Genomic DNA, 21097 nt, shown 5'->3' on the forward strand with positions numbered 1-21097 from the left:
AATATGACAGTGCTAGATGGGAGTTACTATTTTTTTCCTGTGTAGATTGCTAAAGTACTTCGACAGCCCTTCTCGTGTGAACAGACGCGCAAAATATTGGTGCAAAATTAAACACACACACACATATTTCAGCACCACTGCTGTTAAAATTCCCAGGGGAAACACTGCCTTCTGACATTTTAAAGCCTCTATAAAAGTGATATATGAAAAGAAACATTATGAACTGAAGTTGTTTTTATGTACAAGGTAAGGGGAGATTATTATGAACTAAAAGCAGATAGGTCTTTTATTTTGATAGAAACACAGCACTGTTCATTTTAATCTCTTATTTTCGTTCTGCATCAGAAGGTCAATGAAGGAAAAAGACAAACATGGTACCACATATCTATAAATCTGAACATGATTCTTCACACTCTTCTGAAAAATATAAACATCCATACTCTGCAGAGAGGTCTTTTCTGCATTTACTGCATGTTACCATTAAAGACATTCTAATATCCTGTAAAAATGAATCACGTTGGAGTGATTAAGTTATTTTGCAATCATTTTCTCATTAAAACCTACTTTGAAATTTTAAGTTAAACATTTGTAGCATAGAATAAAAACTGTTTTGTCAACATGACAGCAGCAATATTGTGAAATTGTATGCTGGTTCAGATACTATGATTGCATGTTTCCCAGCTTGATAAGTTATAATTATTTTTGGTACAGTACAAAGATATTCTAACAATGCTTTTTATTTTGCAGAAACTACACTTAATGCTAACAACTAAATAAAACGTACTAACAACTTTCTTGCCCACTTTCTTTAACCAGGACAAATGTGTAGAATGGATGAAAACAGCTACTGCACAGTTCAATCATTTTGTCAGTGATAACGTATAACCATGACACCAAGTTAAGCACTTGATATATTGGCAGTAAGAAGTTGTATTTGTCTAATGCAACTCTTGCATTAGCACCACTTGGTCTCACTGTAAGGCATGTTATGAACCATTTGAACTCCATGATATGCCAATCACAGATTGTGCAGCATACATTCAAAAGACAAATGACTTTATAAAAACATGTCCGACTCACAGAGTCAGATGATACCAGAAATATTCAGTGGAGAGCCAACGCTAAGCACACAAGCTAACACACGCTGTCATCTCTCATAGAGAGTAAAGTGGTAGGCTGAGTTACCCTAACGCTGGCAAAATAAAGAAAAAGAAAACATTAGCGTTATTGTTTAGCTTGATGGCTAGAAGTGCTGTGATTAAATGGTCCATGAGTACAGTGATTTAACTGGTAAACAAATGTTTTGGATTTTAAGCAAAGTTGTCAAGATTGAGGAGTGTGTGCTGTCTAGAATAACTAACTCTGGTAGCCGGTAACAGGAGGTGGGGCAGGTCTTAAGGGTAAAGTAAACTGTCTCCCAATTTAGGTACCTTGTAAGAATTGCCTGAATGCGTCATTACATAATGGATCATTGAGGTGAAATAGGCATCTGCAGTCTATTACACCAAATTTAGTCTACAATAGTGCACCTTAAAGTAACAGATCGCTTGTAAAGTAAAATTCAATACCTATTCAGCCCTATGCTGGTGGAAAGTCAGGTAAAGCTTTGCAGCTTCACAGCAAAACAGCGTAGCAGCATTGTCCTAAACAACTGAAGTAGATGGGGACTTGCTTTAATACTGGGTTTTTAAGATGGGGTGCATGCTAAATTTAGCTTAGCAGCTACAGCGAAGATTTAAAATCAATTTGGGATCTTGGGGCTTCCAGAGACTTGGATTACACCGGGAAGCTGTATGGAGCCATTTTATGTTTATTTTTCTGTTGTTTTATAACTTCTTAAAGAGAAGTAAAAAAAAAACATTATTTTTCTCATATGGTGCATTGTTGCAGCATCCCTTTTCACACCGTGTCTTAAACGCTCCGTTGTGAGACATCTCGCCTCTGTTCAATCATTGGTGAGAGCTGCACATGTGCATTACTTAACAGGCAGGATGTAGCCAATCAGAGGCAGAGTAGGGTGGGTCATGCAGAGCAAGGTAGTGTGATCTAAAATAATGCCGCTACAGCAGTAGCAACTGTGTGTCTGCTGACTGACTGGAGTGTAAATGTTTTATAATATATATATATATAAATATATATATATTTATATAACACCTGTCACATAGTCATGCACAGAAGTTACGGAAGTAAATGTTCTGTGGACTATGAAACCTCACTCGACTTTCCATCAGCATGGGAGAGAGTAGATAACGTCAGAATTTTCATTTTTGGGTGAGCTTATCCTTCAACTGGGACCCGTGGCGTTATCTCTAACCTCGACCCTCCCCTTCGCCACACCTGACTGGCTGACCAGCATCCACTGTTACATCGCCACTGACCATTATCAGGTCATATGATCCTGGATGATGTCAGTGATTGGCTGCTTTGGCTTCTCAGTCAGGGGCAGTACAGGGCCGTAGGGGAGTGCTGAGTTGTTGGTGGGGAAGTGGCGGGAGGGCAGCGATGAGGTTTTGGCAGGGCTGCACACACGTTTGAAGCGCTGGGGGGGCAAAAAAAACAAACAAAAAAAACACAGTTAGTTGATTATTTTTTAATCTTCATCACTGAGAAAAATCTCTTTTTAACAAAAAAAAAAAAAAAAAAAAAAACCTTGCCTGAGTTAATCATTTATAATCAGTAGCACATGGTACTTAATTAATTAAAAAGAGTTCTTGTGTAACCTGTGGCAGGGTTCCCGGGGTGGTGGCCAGGGCATAGATAGCCCAGATGGGAATCAGGGACACGGAGGAAAACGTAAGGAGCCAGCCCAGTACGGTGGCCCAGGTTGGAGCGACCAGACCTTTGCCCAGGCTCAGTGGAGACCACTGCACCACGGAAAACAGAAAGGTAGCCTGCAGGAGACAGAAAGAAGGAGTGGGTCAGTTAGTCTTTGCAAGTAGAATCTGAATCAATTCATGTTGACACGCACGTCAAGGCAGTTGATGTTCATACTCTCGTCAGGACTTGACGGGATGAAAGTTTTTGTTTTTGTATGTGTATATCTATAACTATCACTTTGTAAATGACAAACTTGAACCGAGCGCTGACTTCAAGGGAGTTACTATAGTTACTATCGTTGCTGGTTGCTCATCGGGAGACCTGCAAATAATTTGGTGCGTAAAAATCCAAAAGGTTGCAGAAAACTCACTATAGACGGGAGACTCACCCCATTTTTTCCCTGATAATGTTACATTGTGAACAACAAATCTGTGTTGAAATCTGCAGGAGGAGAGCTAATTAGCTGTTAGCAGGCGGTGGGCAGCAGCGACCTGTCTGGCTAATGGAGCTGAGAGGTAACAGAGCTAAAAACACAGCAGGACTTAAGACGTCTGTCAGATAAAAATGAACACAGTTTTCAGTAAAAATAGAAAAAATGAAAATATAAACATACCAAAGTACTTCAGCTGAGTACAGTTTGAAGGTTGAAGTACTTTGAATGCCAATATTTGATAATAACTTGGTAAAGAAACAGCATTTTGTTGTTGGGATGGTTTACATTCACTTTGGGATGGTTACAAATATATTTTTTGGGATGGTTCTGGAATGGTGGTGGCAAGAAGTGCAAACAGTCACTGATTGGTATAACATAAGTATGTGGACACATGGAAAGACCACACGTGTCACGGCAGATTGTGCCTGATTGACAGGCACGAGCAGGAATTTGTATGCCATCCCAAACATGCGTTTATGTGTATACTATTTCACAGCAAGCAGGCACCAAACAGTGTGTGCTGTCAGCAGGGAAGGGGGTCACTCACAGTGCACACAGCTGGGGTCAAGTACTTCCAGCACAGCTTGAAGACAGGCAGTGGGGTGTAGCCGGTCATGTCCCTGATGTTGGCACTGAAGCGGTCGGTTCCTGTGGGCAAGAACAACTACACCATGAGTGGTTGTGGCTCGGTTTGACATCATGGTTTGGTTTATGACTTGCTTGTTGTTTTTGGTGGCGGTGGCTGACTCTGGTTAGAATACTTTTATTTTGCCAGTATCCACCACAAGAGAGGAAGGTACTAGAGAAAGGTCTTGAAAAAGAAAATGTTTATCTGACATTGAATTGTTTCTGCTCTGTAGAACAAGTGCAGTAGTGTTTGTGATAAGTAGCAGTAATGGTAGCAGTATAAGTAGTGACAGAAGAGTTAAGCAGTGTAGTAGTAGCAGTACTTGTAGTAGTAATGGCTAGAAAGAAGGAATCAGTTATCTAAAGTAAATGAAGACACAAACTTACATACTTAATCGCCCACTGCTTTTAACAGAAAGAACTAAAACACACCATTGAAAATATAGATATATATACAATAATAATTATATTTCATATGTTATTTAGAGACTGAACAAACTTAATCCACTGATAAAGATCACTGGATGTGGTTAGAAGCTGTAGGAGAAGCTAGTAAAGCAAACATTGTAGTAGTTCTACATCTCAGTCAAAACAGGAAGTAACTCGGAAAGATTGAATGGACATTTACTTGAGACAGTTTGTGAAATAACATCAACATTCACTTTGGTTTTCACTTCCAATTACGTTGTTTTGAATTCAAGGATTTAATTATAGCCTGATGTCTGATGACTTGCCCTAGTGACATCTATTGTATTGACACTCTATGGCTCTATATCTCAGTTATTTTGTTGGCAAATATAAAAGGTATAACAAACGAGGATGCAAGAAAATTTCATTAAAAAGGCGTACAATATAGAATACTAACTAAAATCATCAACAGAATGTGAAGAAATAACAGTTTTGACATTAACATAAACATAACATAACATAAAATCATCCTAAAAAAGCTGCCATAGGTAGCAGAACTTATCTCTGCTGCTACATGCAGCACTAACTGAAGTACTGGTAGTAAAGTAGTAATAAACCCTTTTCAGACATGGAGTAGGTGGAACTGATGGCTTCATCCAGTATTAAAGTGACGGCTATTTGTCATTCAGACATGGCTGTCTTTGACATTAATGTGCTTTACAGTAAACACAGTGTCGTATGTACGGAAGACAAGAACTGGCATGCTCGCAAATTGTTTTTTCCCCCCTTTTATCTCGATTTAATTAAGTTGTTCTCGAGAAAACATGAATTGTCTTCCCTTAGATAATGAAAAACACAAAGTGTCTTATTTATAGAAGCTAAGAACCACCATGCTTCCCCCCATTATCTCAAGATCATGAGTTAATTATCTCGTTTCCTTGAGAAAGCGTGATTTGTCTTCTGGAGATAATGAATCAACTCGTTAATCGCGAGAAAACAAGAAGTCGTTTCCTCGTAATCATCGTAATGATCAGCAGTAAGTTAAAATACAAGTAATTACCCTTTCTGTATGTATTCTTTGTGAGCAGGTTTTAACGTTTTGATGGCTCACTGATTGACAGTAGGTGTCCCTTTTCTAAAACAACAGAACCTGTGGAGTGAAATTCCTTCAGGAGCACATAACCAGCGGCGGAGCAGAGGAGTGTCAGTGTATGTTAGAGTCCTTAGAAAACCGTGAAATCCCACAGTCATAAAAAGAGGGGAAAGGTGCACTGGAGTCCTGACCGCTGTGTTACCCGGTCCACTTAAAACCCCTCTCCTCCACTCTGCTGCTCCACTCACCTACTGCTGGGAGAGCTGTAAAAACAGGCTTCCTTGGTATTCATATTCACCCCCCCACACACACACTCACACACACTCTCTGCTAATCTACTTGACATATTTGTTTTCACCTGTGATAGCACTACACTGGTTTTTTTTTATATTTCACAACCTTTCTGGGTCTTAATTCTATACCAAACACGAAGTTAGTTGTCCAAATGTTTGAGAACTGAATGTACTGTCCTGATGTACATACATGGCACATTCCACCCATCTCACACTTAAACAAACAATGTTTTTGTAAATGCTCTTGAGCCCCAGGTCTGGCTGGGATAGGGGCTCCCTGGGGCCGCCAGGCTGAGACTGAGAGGCGACGGGGCCCGGGGGCTGATTTAGGGCCCGGAGGAGACAGACAGGGGCCTGGCTAGGAGCCAGTCTCCTTACAACAGTGGGTAGCTGCAGCCATGTTAATATACTGTCTACTGACTCCAAGTGGAATGCAGGAGGAGGGGAGGAAGTGGACCGTTTGACTGGGTGTGTTTATCAGATTTTAGGAACTACTTTCATTAGTGGAGTGATAATAAAAGCTCTCGGTGCTGTTCTTTCTTTATATTTTCTTTATGTCCTGAATACAATCAGCCTGAGATTTATTAAGGCATTTTCTAATTTAGCAGAATCTGGAGTCCTATTGTCAGACTAATGAGACTCAACTGAATTTCATTAAATTCAGACATGGGATGGGAGGGTGGGTTCATTTCTACAGATAAAATGGGTTAAGAAGCAACAGGATTCAGGGTAAAAAGACAAAAACAACAAAGTGACTGTGTGAGGCTGTAGAAGAGGAGATGACAGGAAAGGAAAGGAAAGGAAAGGAAAGGAAAGGAGAAGAGGGAAGCAGAGGTAAGGACAAAGGAGGGAGAGGTGAAGGAAAGGCAAAGTGAAGAGGAGAGTATAGGAGAGGTTGAAAGGAAAGGAAAGAAAAAAAGGAAAGGAGGAAATGAAATGAAAGGTAAGGTAAGAAGAGAGGAATTAGGAGGAGAGAAAGGAAAAAAAACAATGAAAACAAGGAATGACAGGAGAGAAAAGGGGAGAGGAAATTAGTGTAGATGGGAGGCAAGGAAGTGGAAATAAAGGAAAGGAAATTAGAGGATAAGAGAGGAAAGGAAAAGGAGAGGAAAGAAGGAAGGAGAGGAGTTGGGTTTGGTACCGTAAATCCAGCCGATGGCCACAGACTGGCAGATGGCGAGGAGCAGCAGGCTGGTTCCACTGCAGGAGAAGTGGTCGTAGATCTGGAACACATACAGACCACCCTACATCGGGTGGAGACAAACACGCACACAAAAGACAGAAAATGACATTATTCCATGATAAATAAGTCGGAGGATCATTTACACCACATGCACACATCCATCCACTTACCGGCGTGACCATGACCAGTCCGAGCAGGAAGCAGACGATGCAGACACACAGCAGCAGCAGCTCTCTGCGGTGGCCTCGTCGGATCAGATGAGGATACAGGTCAGACACCGACGTCATCAGGGCCTCCAGGCTCACAAACTGAGTGACAGAGGGGACGCGGGGTCGATACGTTTTACATGATACTACATCAATGCCACCAAAAGTAGTTAATCATAGTCGGCGTGTTCGTCTCTACCTGTGTGTCCAGTCCCAGCATAATGATCATGAGGAAGAAGCAGACAGCCCAGAGTTGGGGTACAGGCATCATGGCTACAGCTCTCGGATAGGCGATGAAGGCAAGGCCCGGCCCTGAGGGGACACGCCACCAGAGGAAAAATATGATGAAAATACATGTTTGTCAAACATATAATGTGAAACAGTAGTACTGTCTTGATTTTATGGATTTTATGTTGTGAAACACACCATTTACAGCCATACACGCAGAGGTTTTTGTGTAAAATAAAGGAAAATATAAATATTATAAATATATGCATTTGTAAGAAGAAGGCTGGATTTATGTCAGTGGCGTGGCTGTTTGTTTGGGACTATTTTCAGCCGCGGATTAATACAGATTAAAAGGTTTCTGGACATTTATAGAGCTCTATGGCACAGAGGAATGAGTTATTTCAGGCTTTGGACACAGACGATACTCGCTGGTAGGATCAATTCATTTGTTGGCTTTGGTCTTATAAGTTTTTGACAATAAGCAAAATATGGAAGAATGGAATATTTTAAGTGGCTTAAAGTGACACAGTGACATTAATTTGCTGTCACAAATTAGGTGGCACTCCTTTAAAACATCAACTGATGGTATTAATTATCATTTGTACATTTTATATTTTGGTGATATATTAAGTTCTGCGTCTGTGTGCACAGATTCACTCCACTTCAGCGATAGTGGGTCTTCTCATTAGCTAACAATGTTAATAACATTTAAAACGCTCTTTCCTTATTATGGATAGCAGGAATCGCTTTCTCATAAAAAAACCTCCTGACTGGCATGAACTTATTTGGTGTGATTACATTTTGCTGTATCACTTTTTTTTTTTTTTTCCAATGAGGCTTAGCTGGAATGCGAGACCTAGCAAAAACCCAGCCTCTGTGCCACCCGTGCACCCAGGGAAGCCTTTATCTAAGACTGCTATGGCATGTGATAATACCTTCAACTAAGCCCTAAAATTTTTAATCTTGCCTTGTTCTCATACTTCTAGATTAATTTTAGGTAAGGTCAGCATGAAATACTGCAGTGGATTAATTCATTAGTTAAAAAGTTTAGCTTCTTGAGAGAGAAAATCCTGGTTCCACCACCAACGCCGTTTTTTTTTTTTACCTGACTGGGCCACGGCGGATATGTCCACGCCCTGCTCCTCAGCCATGAAGCCCAGCACGGAGAAGATGGCAAAACCAGCCAGGAAGCTGGTGAAGCTGTTCAGGAGGCACAGGAGGAAAGAGTCCCTGGAAGGCCACACATACACAAAATATAAGAATTTGGATTCACAGTTCAGACAACGTGACACAAAAGCCAAAAAGTAGCAAGTGCCTTTAGCTGAACTGGCTTTGTAACAGAAACAAGTGAGGGCTTGATCTTGGTCTTTGGCCTTGTGTTGTAGAGCTCTGGCCTGTTACTGTAAATACACACTAAGAGTAAAGCGCTCTTCCTATGTGTGTGTGGGAGCACCAGAGTGTGGGAAACATGGCAGCGAGGGCTTTTCTTTTGAGGTGTGGCTATGTCAGTGTGTTTTCTCTGACCATTCCAGCCATTCCTTGTGGAAGCCATCTGACCGGTGGGAGCTCACATCGTACATTTCAGTGAACGCGGTTTGTCTGGAGTGGAGTGTGAGGAGATGCTGAGTGGCTAAGGGACGGCTGTTGTGTGTTTCATGCATGACAAAGTGTCTCACTTATAGCAGTCATTGTTGTATTTGTTGTAACTGCCAAGGGCTGTGAGACTTCCCAAACAGATCCCATATGAGAAAAATATCTGGGTACCTGCATCCATCCATACCTACAGAGACAGAGAGGGACAGAGAGAGACAGAGAGGGACTTATTTGGACTAAAGTAAAGCAAAAATATACAGGCAATATTTTATCAGACCATTACATTTCATTATGGTGATAATGATGCTCAATTTTGACCTTTAGTCGACTAATCAGGAATATCCATAATTAACTCCCATTCACTATTCTGTTAATGTGTGAACATATAAAGTACTAAGGGTGTCCTTGGTCTGCAAAACCAGGGTGCAGATTTATATAAAACTGAGAATTCATTAAAGTCAGAAGAGCTAAATCAACCTGTCAACATCTCGGCGGTCTGTACAGCGACAACAGAAGATAATAATCTGTGTTTCATTGTAGTTTTGGCGATTGCTCCTGTATCCTGTCAAACACCAAATATATCTGTTTCTAATTCAAACGTCTTCAAGTATATTCAGCAAAAATGAAATGAAAATGAAATCAACTTATCATTTTATCTTGTATGAGGAAATAATGTGTCTCTTACTAGCTCCCATTAATTAAAACTAAGGGCACGGGGTCTGTTATATCTGTTTTTTGTGATGAGAAACACTTTATTTTCACTATTTCGGGAGTAGAGACTGTGCATGGGGCGATGCTAAGACAAGAGTCCACAATCGTTTCCTAGACCTGACAATACACCTTCTCACCTGACAGGTTAGGCCCCCTGACTGTAGGAGCTGCTATACCACCTGGAAGAATGACTGGAAGAATTTCTCCAAAAGAGAGGTTTTTTTTAGTGGTGCATAGTCTAAACACATTCAAAGCATGTGTGTGTTTGTGTGTGCGTCTGTACCTGTGGGTCCGCCAGGCGGGTGTGGTTGGGTTTGAGGTAGTAGATGATGCCCTGGGTCGCTCCGGGCAGGGTGGCACCGCGCACCAGCAGCACAAACAGCATGATATATGGGAAGGTGGCTGTCAGGTACACCACCTAGAATGTACACAGTGAGCGGGGGGGATGTGGTCAGGACGCCAGGGAGACAGGAGGGACACGTCTGTGATGTCCTCAAACAGAGCTAAAATACTACTAGAGGGAACCCTGGAAAGTTGGAGTCTTAAAAACTTGTTGACGGATGGTGGCAGTGACACAACAAACAAGCTCTACAGAATTACTGCAGTGCCCAGTCCCTCATTTCATTTACTAGCCATATGAAAGAAGAAGATTTATGTTCTGTTTTCCACTTTGCCAACAGTCAGTGTTTTGGTATTTCCAAAAAAAGACTTCCTGTTGCACAAGTTTATGCTACAAGAAATTAAAGGATTTCTCAATATCTAATCGTAAATCTCTAAAGAGTAATCATTCAATCAAATGACTTCCTTCATGGCCCTGTGTGCACATTCTCTTCTCTCAAAGCGGAAACAGTACATTTATATTGAAAGGTACTAAATAAAAAGTAACTGGAAAATAAGGCCACCAGTAAAACAACATTTCCTGGTCGATACTTCCTGCGTCAGTACTTTCTGATCACCCGGGAACTATTGGGACTACAGTTTCTCTACTGAGTGCTGAGTGTAAAAACTACATCTCAAACAAATCAAGCTGAACTTTCTACAGAGTTCTTGAGATCCAGTGAAAGCTCAGGTAGGAATACGCAAAAAAAGCAGGTCTTAGAGCGAGGAATGTTTTATCAACACTCCAGCAATGTGCAGCAAGCATCTGCTTCTTTTCTGCTGAAAAGCCTTCGAGCAAGACACTGAGACGCTACCAGTTTCATGGACACTGCTGTTTATCTGACCTTGGGATCTCTGCTGTCTGAAGACTCAGGCAAACAAAAAGAAGATTCTGATTTTGATTTCTCTAACAGTACCCCTTGTCTATTTGGGGGATAATCATGCTCTAAATTTTGGAGCTACAGTTCCCATAATGCTTTGTGAGATGTTCTTATGGATTCAGTGAGTGTCACTGTGGGCTTGAGCATGAGCTCTGTCGTTTTACTTGTCGAGTTTACTTGTTTTTATTTTGGCTTATTAGCCAAATTAGCGATAAGCAGTTTATTATGTTTTAGCTATCACTGGATTACTTTGTAAATGTGATGTTAAAAGGCATCTGTTTTATATGATTTCTAAACTGCTTTACAGACTTTTAATACATACAGAGATAATATCATCATAAAATGTGAATCTGTAAATATGTGCAGTATGTCTGTGTGTTCAGATTAGTTTTAGATGGAAATCTTCATTGACCTCATGAACTTTCCATCACAGCCACTGTTGTAACCTCAGGCTGATAAGCACGGCAAAGCCACATTAACTGACTTCCTGTTGTTCTCAAAACGCCGGCATGCACCTGTCCCTGTCAACCGCTGCTAAACGTCCTTGCTGCTGCTAGGATGATGGTGAAATATTCATATCAGAAACAAATCTATAAAATTAAAGGGTAATTCCACCAATTTAACACATTAAAGTGTGTTTACAGGTGTTGGGGAGTACTGCTGCATATGTGATAAAAAAAAAGGATGAAGCCTTTTGTGGCTCAAGAGGAAGCTGCATGTAATCTGATAAATTGTCTCCGTTGATGTCACTAAGTGGTGGTGCACTGTGGGTATTATAGGCACAATGTTTTGAAAAGCAGTCCACTTGTCTAGCATTGCACTATAACACTGCTGGACTCGTTAAGGACAGTTTGACTGAACCAGAGATATCACCTTCTTTATTTCATGCATTCTCTTTCCTTTTTAAAACCTGGTGCATACATTACCCACAATGCAACTTAGCCCCTGAGTGACATCACTGGAGGTAATTTATCAGATCACACGAACAAAAGGCTTCATGCTACTTTTTTCACATACACAGTTGTACTCCACAAAGACCTGTAAACACACTGTAATGTGTAAAATTGGTGGAGTTACCCTTTAAGAAACCAGCCAGGAGACAACCTAGAAGCTGTGATGTCCCCAGACAAATAGGCAAGGCAGTTGTCATCCTGCATTGTGATGGTGTCGCTGTGTTTTCTGCTCACCTTTCCAGTGGACTTGACTCCCTTCCAGATGCAGAAGTAACAGATGAGCCAGACGACGGCCAGACACAGAGCCAGCTTATAGCTGATTGGACCAAGCTCGTCTAAATTGCTGGAGAGACGGAGCACCTCCCGCCTGGCACACACAAACTGCTGTTAATGCATGATCAATACCACAAAAAACACTGATGAGAAACCAAGGATGCTACACTCACTCCCAAAACTCCATGACAGGGGAGGTGGCGTTCTCAGGCAGGCTGCTCACATTGCCTGTCTGATTGTGGTCAAACAGGACACAGGACTCTGCAGGTGAACACACACACACACAATACATTCTAATTACCCCTTTAGGTTTACACAGCTGCCTTAAATTGCAACGACGACGTCTCTACTGACCGGTGTTCCATGTGTTGTTACAGTGCGACCAGGGCAGCTCTGCCTGGAAGCTGTAGGACAGGTAGAAGAGAGCCCAGGCCAGGATGACGATGTAGTACACACAAGCATGAAGGATCATCACCTGGCTGGCATAACCGAGACCTGCACAGACATAAGGAGATGCAAGACACACAGATATAAGGTGTGATCGCTGGCTGATGTACAGCAGGATAAACACAACCAGATAGGTGGCAGTGACACAAATAAATCGCCTTCAAAGCACTCATGCACAAATAATCTGTTATCACTTCCAAGTCACTTGAGTTTCAAATGAAAGCATCCATTGATTGAGACACTCCACTTGCAGCCCACATCTAGTACATCTTTATTAAGAATGAATGATGGTCTTATGATGCATTGAGTGGGTTTGAGGGTGTGGGCTGGAGACAAATAGCTGTTTGTGGTACCCTCTAATGAAATTCAAGCCATTATCTGATGACGCCACATTCAATGTGCAAACCAGGGTGTCTATATAGAACCACATGTGCCAGAGGCAGTGCTGCACAGTCTCTGGTACAGCAGAGTTTGTCCCTGTGCTAAACACATGGCCTTCACACGACTAGCTGTCAACAGAGCATTGGTAACACTGTGAGCATGTGCAAATGTGTGTGTGTATCTGCAGGCCATATGGACCGAGGGGCAGAGCAGCACATGTTGGCACACTCATAAATATTTGTCAATGAGTAGGGGTGAAAAAACAAAGCAGTATGGCGCACACACATATGTGTTTCCCAGGTGGTCCGGCTAGCATGCTATTGGCGCTAGCTGCACCTGCACATGAGAATGTCAACGCCTGCTTTACAAGAGCTTTGAAACGGACAAAAATGAGTTCAACTGGAACATTTAGTCTCCTCTAACCTCTTTGGGCCTCCTGAACGGCTGAACTGCATGGTAGCCAAGTGGCAAAAGTGAGTTCTTGTCGACTTAAAACTGGGCTGTTCTTGAAAAGGTCCAAATATCAAAATTTAAGAACACAATCTCACCACAAGATGAGTTTAGTAGCTGTTCTGGCTATTCTCTCTCAATCATATGACCAGATTTTTATAAGCAGATTGAGTTTGCCCAGTTGTCATGGAAGGTCATGTAACATAATGAAAAGCTCCAGAACAGCAGCTAAATGATCTTGTGGTGAGACTGTCTGCAGAACTCCTGTTTTCAGAGTCGAGAACAAACTTTGAACATCGGCTTTTAAACATTAAAGCGGCTCCAGGGAACTTTCATTTTGTGTTGATTCTGGCGGCCCCTGTGGACAAAGGTGGTAAAGCACTACCGCTTTGTGTCTAAAGATCTTGATCTGGCTCGAATGTGCATTTGTTTTAAAAGCTGGTGAAAGAAAGAGGCAACATATGTTCAGTACTAGGTTTTGTAATTATCCATTCATGGCTACGTAAAATAATAACCGTAAAACAACAACGGTGAAACAGAGTAAACTTGTCTTACTACCGTACCACCAGATGACAACTCGCAGCTTCTTTCCTCAGTCTTATTAAGGTAATATGAAAAAGCCAGGCCTGGGCTAGCTGGTTAGCATGCTAACTTCTGTAGATGCCTCCTTCACATTGATAACTAGTTCATTTTCGAGTGTCGTCATCTATAATTCTTACATGTTGCACCTTTAAACATCAACCAATCACAGCTCAGTCAGTCAACACATGGCAGCATGGATATCAGCTAATGTTGTTTAAAGTCCTATAATTTACCCAATAATCAGTCATTGAGCTGTGTCTATACATAAATACAGCTGGACAGGTTGGTGGATCGAAGTCCACCAATGTGTCTTTACTAATGAGCGGTCCAGCTTGATATCCAGAAGAAAACTGAAAACAAATGGAGTCTGTTTAATGTTAATGTTTAATGGTAAACCTACTTCCATTACTGAAGGGTTTGGATCATCTGTGATAAGTTTATTTCTCTGAAAAATCATCACATTGATCTCAGCAGGTTCTGTTCCACCGGTTTCATTGTGTGCTGGTTAATAATCAACTAAAATCCTTTGTTGGGATAGCAGGATGATATGAAAACAAGAGTGTTTCTGTTGGCAGGCAGTGAGCCTGTTGCCTTCTGAACTTTTAAATTGTTTTGATACACAGACTGAAATTCAATATGGTCTGAACACGCAAGCAGCTGGCATGGCACGACAAAACTTCAGATTGCGGTCAGACTTGCTTTTAGGCGTGTCTGCAATGTTTTGTATTGATGTTGACAAAGTAATAGAGAGAAGAATCAGGAAAAAAGACAAGGGGAAGTAAAGGAGAAAGTAGAAGGGAGAGGAAGTGAGAGTTGGAAGAAAGGAAATGCAGTCAAGCAGGGAGGAAAAGATGGAAAAGAAAACAGTGGCAGCAGGCGGGTTTAAAGCCCCGAGGCATGCCACCTCAAACCAAAAGCCACTATTATACTGCAGCTGTCTCCATGTGTGTTCAAGCTTTTACCTTATCGCTGTGTTTTAGCTTAATCTTAATTTAATTGCTTTGCAAATATATGTGTCAGCTAGCACTGGGCCGTATGACCCTAAATAATATTGCACATTTGTAGACTATATGCATGATAAATATCTAAAAAACACAACAAAATCAAATATCACAATATTTTTGACAAAATACCGATATGGTGACAATACTATAGGGATGACAATTGGTACTTTGACAAAATATACCTACATTCACATACAGTAATAGTCAATTCAACATCAGTTGGTGCACCAAAATATGCTCATTTGAATATAGAATAATAGAATAATATAGAATATTTTTAGAATATAGCAATAACGAATAAGAACAACAAAAGAATAACGAAAATAGTCGTTAGCCTGGGTACACGTAACAATATGTAATGCAACACAACAACAACAGCACATCTGCAGCACATCTGCAGCCAAAAATAGTCTACTGATGACCTAATAAGATAGGGGTACCTCCAAATAATGGGCAGATAGTCCTCCAGGCGCTGACCCCTCCCAGGCTAGTGAACTGTCCCAGTGAGGTCTCCATGAGAAACAGGGGGATGCCGCACAGCACCAGGAACAACATGTACGGTATGAAGAACACACCTGGACACAGAATAAATGAAGGTGCTGTTAGTGTGAGAACCTTCAGGGATTACAGTCAGTCAATTATCTAACGCTGAAATAACTTTAACCCCATTTTATTATTATTGAAATCCAAACTTAATCTTTACACTGCTATAGAACTTAACTTAAATTCCATTCCCAGTTCTCAGATGGAAGAAAGAAAGAGGAAGAAGATAAGGACAGATGATAGACAAGGGCAGAATTTACATTACAAGAATGAACATTTTTCACACTTCTTAGCTGAACCTTTCTCTCTTCCCTCCCCTCCTCTGCTCTCCCACACACTTTACCTCCTCCATTCTTGTAGCAGAGGTAAGGGAACCTCCAGACGTTTCCCAGGCCGATGATCTGCCCCGCCACGGCCAGGAGGAACTCAGCCTTGCTGGCCCACTGGCCCCTGGCCTGCAGGCCGTCTTCTTTGACGACTTCTTTCCCGTTGGGGAGGCTCCCTTGGTGGAACTTATTCAGCAGCGAGTCTCCTTGCTCTGGAGGCATTTTGTCGACCATCACTGGTTCTGGCAGAGACACACACACACCCCTGAGGAAAGACAAAGAGAAGAAATGTAAAGAAAAGTTAAGGGGCAGGCACCCAAAGCAATATAATCCCTCAAGCGACAGATAGGTAACTTATTGTATAAAAGGAAGAGAGAGCGCAAATAAAGGTTCTCACATCTTCACAGCCGGGATTGAGTAACTAGAGTTTGGGTGTATTTTCTGACAGTTGGTTTGGTCGCCTCATTTATCTGTGATGTGTCTCAAGGACAGACTTTTGGGTGTGTGTCCCTTATCTGTACCTCGCAAGCACGCTCAAGGACTTAAAACATCGATTTCTGACGTGCATCTGGCTGGGAACAACTGCTCCCGCTATTTTCTCACTATTTCACGAGAAAAAAAAAAAAGTAGCTCGAAGTACATCTTTTTCTATTCATGACTTTAATTCAAGAAAGATTTTATTGACAGTCTGACCTGAAGCCGGATGACAAAAATGACAATGTCCACTTAAAAGGGCGTCTTTGTGCATTGTAGTCCAACTCTTTGTTGATAGTGACCTGTTCACACTTCTAATGTCATCTCATGTGGTATTATTGGATGATTTTATGATGCATTTAGTACCAGACAGACATGTTTAGCTGTGATTTGTCTTTCTGTCATACAAACCCTGTACATGTCCACTCTTTCAAGATCATACCCCTCAGTCATAACATGGTTGGGGGGTTATTGCACTTGCCGCAGATGTGGCAGCAGGAGAACTTCTTCGCCTGATAGTTGTGACCATGACCTCAGTCCCACTCCTTCCTCCTCTTCCACATTGTCCCCCTGCTGTGCCGGCTGACACACAATACCAACGCAACGAGCACAAGCCACACTGGCACTCCAGTAACGAATAAAAATAGCTTGAATAAAGAGGATAATGACATTGCATAAACACACGGGCTAATTTATAGGTACGTCTGTCCCCTAAATTGAAGGCTACACATGTAACCGTCTCGTAAGAAAGCTACGCTATCTGTGAGGAAATGCAGGCAGGCGTGGTTCGAGGCTCAAGATGCTCTGTAATTGATGTCTCACGCGTAAAACCGCCAAACTGTACATTAACCTTATCCAGGTATGTCGTGTGAAAGGATAAATTGCGGAGAGTTCGACGTTACGTTGCCTACCTCTGCGTTTCCTGTAGGTCTCTACCCCGCCGCCACCCCCGTGTCCGGGTGGTCGAATGGTTTGTTCCGGGCTGTGTGTGTGGAGCCGCTGGTGCAGCGCGAGGCTCACTCCAGAGACGTTATGTTGGGAGATAGCGCACCCCGCGCGTGTTTACTTCCCAGCAACGAGCAGGTTATGAAAGGACCCAGGAGATAATGTTATAAAACAGCGAGTTATTAATAATTTTAACAAAAGTTCTGACACGTACAGTGTATATTAGTAATGGAGCTTGAGACGTGTTATTAAAGTTATCTTCAACGTCATGATTTTAGACACTTTGACACGGCTAATGAGGATATTACAGTAGAATCGTGACTGTACTTCCGTTATGTATATTTCAACCTGCTGCTTTAAGTCGTGACGCCATCACGCACAGGACAAACAGGAATTTCAGCATTAAAGGTGCACGGTGTAGTTTTGGGGAAGACTGATAGTAATCAGAAGAGAAAGATCTTCATTGGCTGATTTTTTTTTTTTTTTTAAATCCCTAAACAAACTGAACAAACAACCACAAATAACTGTTTAACAAAAATGTCACAAAATCAAAAATGTCCTGGATCGTGGGGCTGAAGTAGATGGGGACCACTTTTAAAACAACAAAACAAAATTCCATACAGCTATTACAGTGTAATTCAAGCGTGAGCCCAAATTGATTTGAAAAGATGTTAATTACATCCTCGACAAACGGTTGTGCTTGTGCACCCACTTCAGACAGGGTGTGCTGAGCTTTTAGCTTAGCAGCTACAGTCAAAATTTCAGCATTAAAGGAGCATTATGTAGTTTTGGGGAATACATTTTAATCAGAAGAGAAAGATCTTCATGACTGTTTTTTTTATGACTAAACAAACTAACTAAATAAACTCTTTGTTTTTGTGACTGAATAAATAACCTGACCTTAAAGGACAACACAGTTTATACTGTTTTACTTTGTTTATATGTGACGGACCCTGCCACCTTTCTAGCCTCAAACAGTGCTCTGGGGACCTTACTTTCCTCTGAGAACAGCTTGTTTATTCACTTATGAAAAAAAAATATTTCTGAGTTTATATTATTACCTCATTAATATTGTAAATATTGAAATTCTGAGTTTGCAACCACGTAGTGCCCCTTTAAAAAGAGTGTCAGACAAGTCCCAATCTACCTCAGTTCCTCAGGAGAAGGACACTTTTTTTGCTGTGAAGCTCCAGAAATGTTTTGCGGACTATGAAACTTCATCTGACTTTCCATGGGCATGGGGGTGATTAGATAATGACTGAATATTGATATTTTGGGGCGAACTTATCCTTTAATATGGACACACTCATGTGAGAATATCTCCGCACAGAGGGACCCTGTCCTTTAAATGGTCTCTGCGTCTTAACCATTTAGGCCACCTCAAGCAGCTCTCAGCAAATTTTAACGGCCTGTGTCATTGCCTGAGCTCATTCAGCTGAGCATTTACAGCCTCAGTAAAAAGTCCAGGCTCCAGCTTACACTCTGCTCCAAGGACTTCATTCAGAAAAAAAACTTGCATTCCACTGTATAATCCTATTAGGTTATATTACTAGGTGTATAAATCACATGCTAAAGTGGAATTCATTGTACTCGAACTTGTGGATATATGCACACATGCATACCTGTGTTTCAGGTTATGAGGGGTGTGTGATATAGCAGTGACATTAATGATAGTACACAAGTGTTCTTAATTCTCATTGCTATTGTATTTAACATACCTCTAGGCCTTAACAAATCCTAGTTTCACTTCTGCTAATTACAGTAGCTCTTATCTGTTGTCTTGGCAGGTCTGACTTGATCTGCTAAAAGGGGAAAGCTGGTTTTACAGGAAACAGACTCCTGGTGTGTTTTCATCATATTATCAGTAAGGAAGTTGTGTCTCCTGATTACTGTGAATGTGGGATCCTCAGTAATTACACCTGGGAGAGGGAGTACTGCTGCCAATGACAGAAGAAGATGTTTCTTCAGATGGGTTAAACAGATTTCATGAATGAAACAAAACTAATTTTCAAAAATAGATTTCTAAAAACTACACGTTTCTGACTACCTCGTATCAAATGAGTGGTTTGAATCAAAACAGTTTTTGTGTCATCAGTGTTGATGTCATGATCGCTCAAAGATAGCGGGAACAGGACGTCTTATCTTGTTTTTAATTCTGTGGATGGAAGCCCTTTATGGATATGATGATAAGGGGTTATGAGTGGATACCATTAAAATATTAAATATAATGCATTCAGATCACATGACAAAAGGCAACGATAACACAAAAGCATGCATCTATACACTCTCACATCACACCCATAACTACATACACAAGTCCATACACATAGATGCATAACAAAACACCAATGGCGTATTGGAAAAACCCTATTATCTACAGCCCTGGGTGCATACACAAGTGTCCTATTGTTTGTTGGTTGGTTGAATGGTTTGTGAGCAAGATTACACAAAAAAACTACAGAACAGATACCCACAAAACTTGAATGAAGGATGGGGTCTCAGCCCAGACGGATGGAACCAGGAATTTTGTCAAACTTCTTTTAATGTTGCGAGACGGGCTGCGTTTTTCGTTGAGCAGCTATGGTCGGTTTCAAGTTTAGAGCGTACAGGTATGCACTTTACTGAGTGCCATTCTAGCATTAAAGGGGCATGCTTCCTGACTTATAAAACATTTGAAATAATAATATATATTAAAATATTTAAAGCAACATTATGTAGAAATTGGTATTTTGGGTGATTTCGCTCCCCCACAGTTTCTGAGTGCAACGCCACAGTTGTAAATACAAATCCCAATTTGTCAGACGCAATGTAGGCGCTAACTACAAACAAAATTCATTACACCACAACAATTTCATGTCTTAAAATCTTGTATCTTGACGTAAACGTGTACATGACGGTGTGATTCCCTCTTACCCTCTTAAGTTACATAGCCACTTCGACCCCCTTATGTTTCTGAGACGGAGACGGTATCCAGCCTGTTTCAAGACACTGTACCATCAAAGTGATGTTGAAGCTGTCATTTTAAGGTAAAAAAGTTACACAATGCTACTTTAGTTACTGCAAATCTGAGAAATGTAATAAAATCACAATATCCACAAAGACACTGACATTCATCAAGCTAAAGAAAAGATTTACAGACCTGTTAAAATAACACTATTTCTATGTTCGGCTTAAGTCTGCAATTAAGTCCCTCATTAAATTATGTCAAAATTTACTTTAGTCGCCCTCATTAGCCGAGAGCCACCCCCCTCACTCCCCCCACCTCCTTAAAGAAAAAATCTAAAAGTCAAGGGTCAAGAGTCAGGAAGTGGTAAAAAGTCTAACAATCATATACAATGCACAAATTCCTCAACTTACACGTGCACACTCCACTTAAATAGGCCTGCACATGCACAGCCTGCATATCGTCTCTTTAAATTCAGACTCTGCTTTGCCTCCCAGGGGCCAAATAAAACTCCCAGCATTAAGGGTCCTTCAATACAGTCGCCATTGTTCTGTCCTGACAAACCTGTAGCCCCTGTAAATGTGGTGCCACGGCGTGTAACTCAGACCAGCCGTAGCCGTACACAGTTTCTGCATGCTTTATGGCTGCTTTTATTGGTGTCTGGCATCCAAGACAAGGTTAGTGGGTCCCTGATATACAGTGGTAGGCATTGTGAAAGTCTTCCAGCCTGCATCTATCATGTTGTAAAGCTGCAAGGTTTTTAATAGGAAGCATCTCTGCAGCAGAAAAGGAAGTGGCAGAAATTCAGAAACATGAAAACACTATATGACTATAGCACTCAATGAAATACTTGCTCATATTACACACAGTTTTTGAGTCCAAATCAAGTTCAGCTACTAGATATGAAAACTTAGAAGTGAAATT

General features: G+C 41.2%; 1 protein-coding gene across 1 annotated transcript; it reads right to left on the bottom strand.

Annotated features, from left to right (window-relative positions):
- Window positions 1-268: 268 nt before the first annotated feature.
- Window positions 269-17256, bottom strand: LOC140992102 (sodium- and chloride-dependent GABA transporter 2-like). Its single transcript, XM_073462352.1, has 15 exons — window positions 17196-17256; window positions 15828-16075; window positions 15382-15516; window positions 12432-12572; window positions 12251-12338; window positions 12039-12171; window positions 9876-10010; window positions 8965-9068; window positions 8394-8518; window positions 7260-7372; window positions 7025-7162; window positions 6813-6915; window positions 3798-3898; window positions 2721-2891; window positions 269-2539 (listed from the first exon to the last, which is right to left on the bottom strand). The coding sequence occupies exons 2-15, from the start codon at window positions 16042-16044 to the stop codon at window positions 2384-2386; spliced, it is 1860 nt and encodes a 619-aa protein (XP_073318453.1). The 5' UTR covers window positions 16045-16075; window positions 17196-17256; the 3' UTR covers window positions 269-2383.
- Between the last annotated feature and the right edge of the window lie 3841 nt (window positions 17257-21097).

The sequence above is a fragment of the Pagrus major genome, chromosome 24 (genome assembly GCF_040436345.1).
Source record: "Pagrus major chromosome 24, Pma_NU_1.0".
Taxonomy (NCBI): domain Eukaryota; kingdom Metazoa; phylum Chordata; class Actinopteri; order Spariformes; family Sparidae; genus Pagrus; species Pagrus major.

Coding starts and splice junctions, on each gene's coding strand:
- LOC140992102 (XM_073462352.1), bottom strand. CDS start 16,044: ATGGTCGACAAAATGCCTCCAGAGCAAGGAGACTCGCTGCTGAATAAG. Junction 12,573..15,381: donor TATCTGCCCATTATTTGGAG/GTACCCCTATCT, acceptor ATGTCTGTGCAG/GTCTCGGTTATGCCAGCCAG. Junction 2,892..3,797: donor TGACCCCAGCTGTGTGCACT/GTGAGTGACCCC, acceptor TGTCTCCTGCAG/GCTACCTTTCTGTTTTCCGT.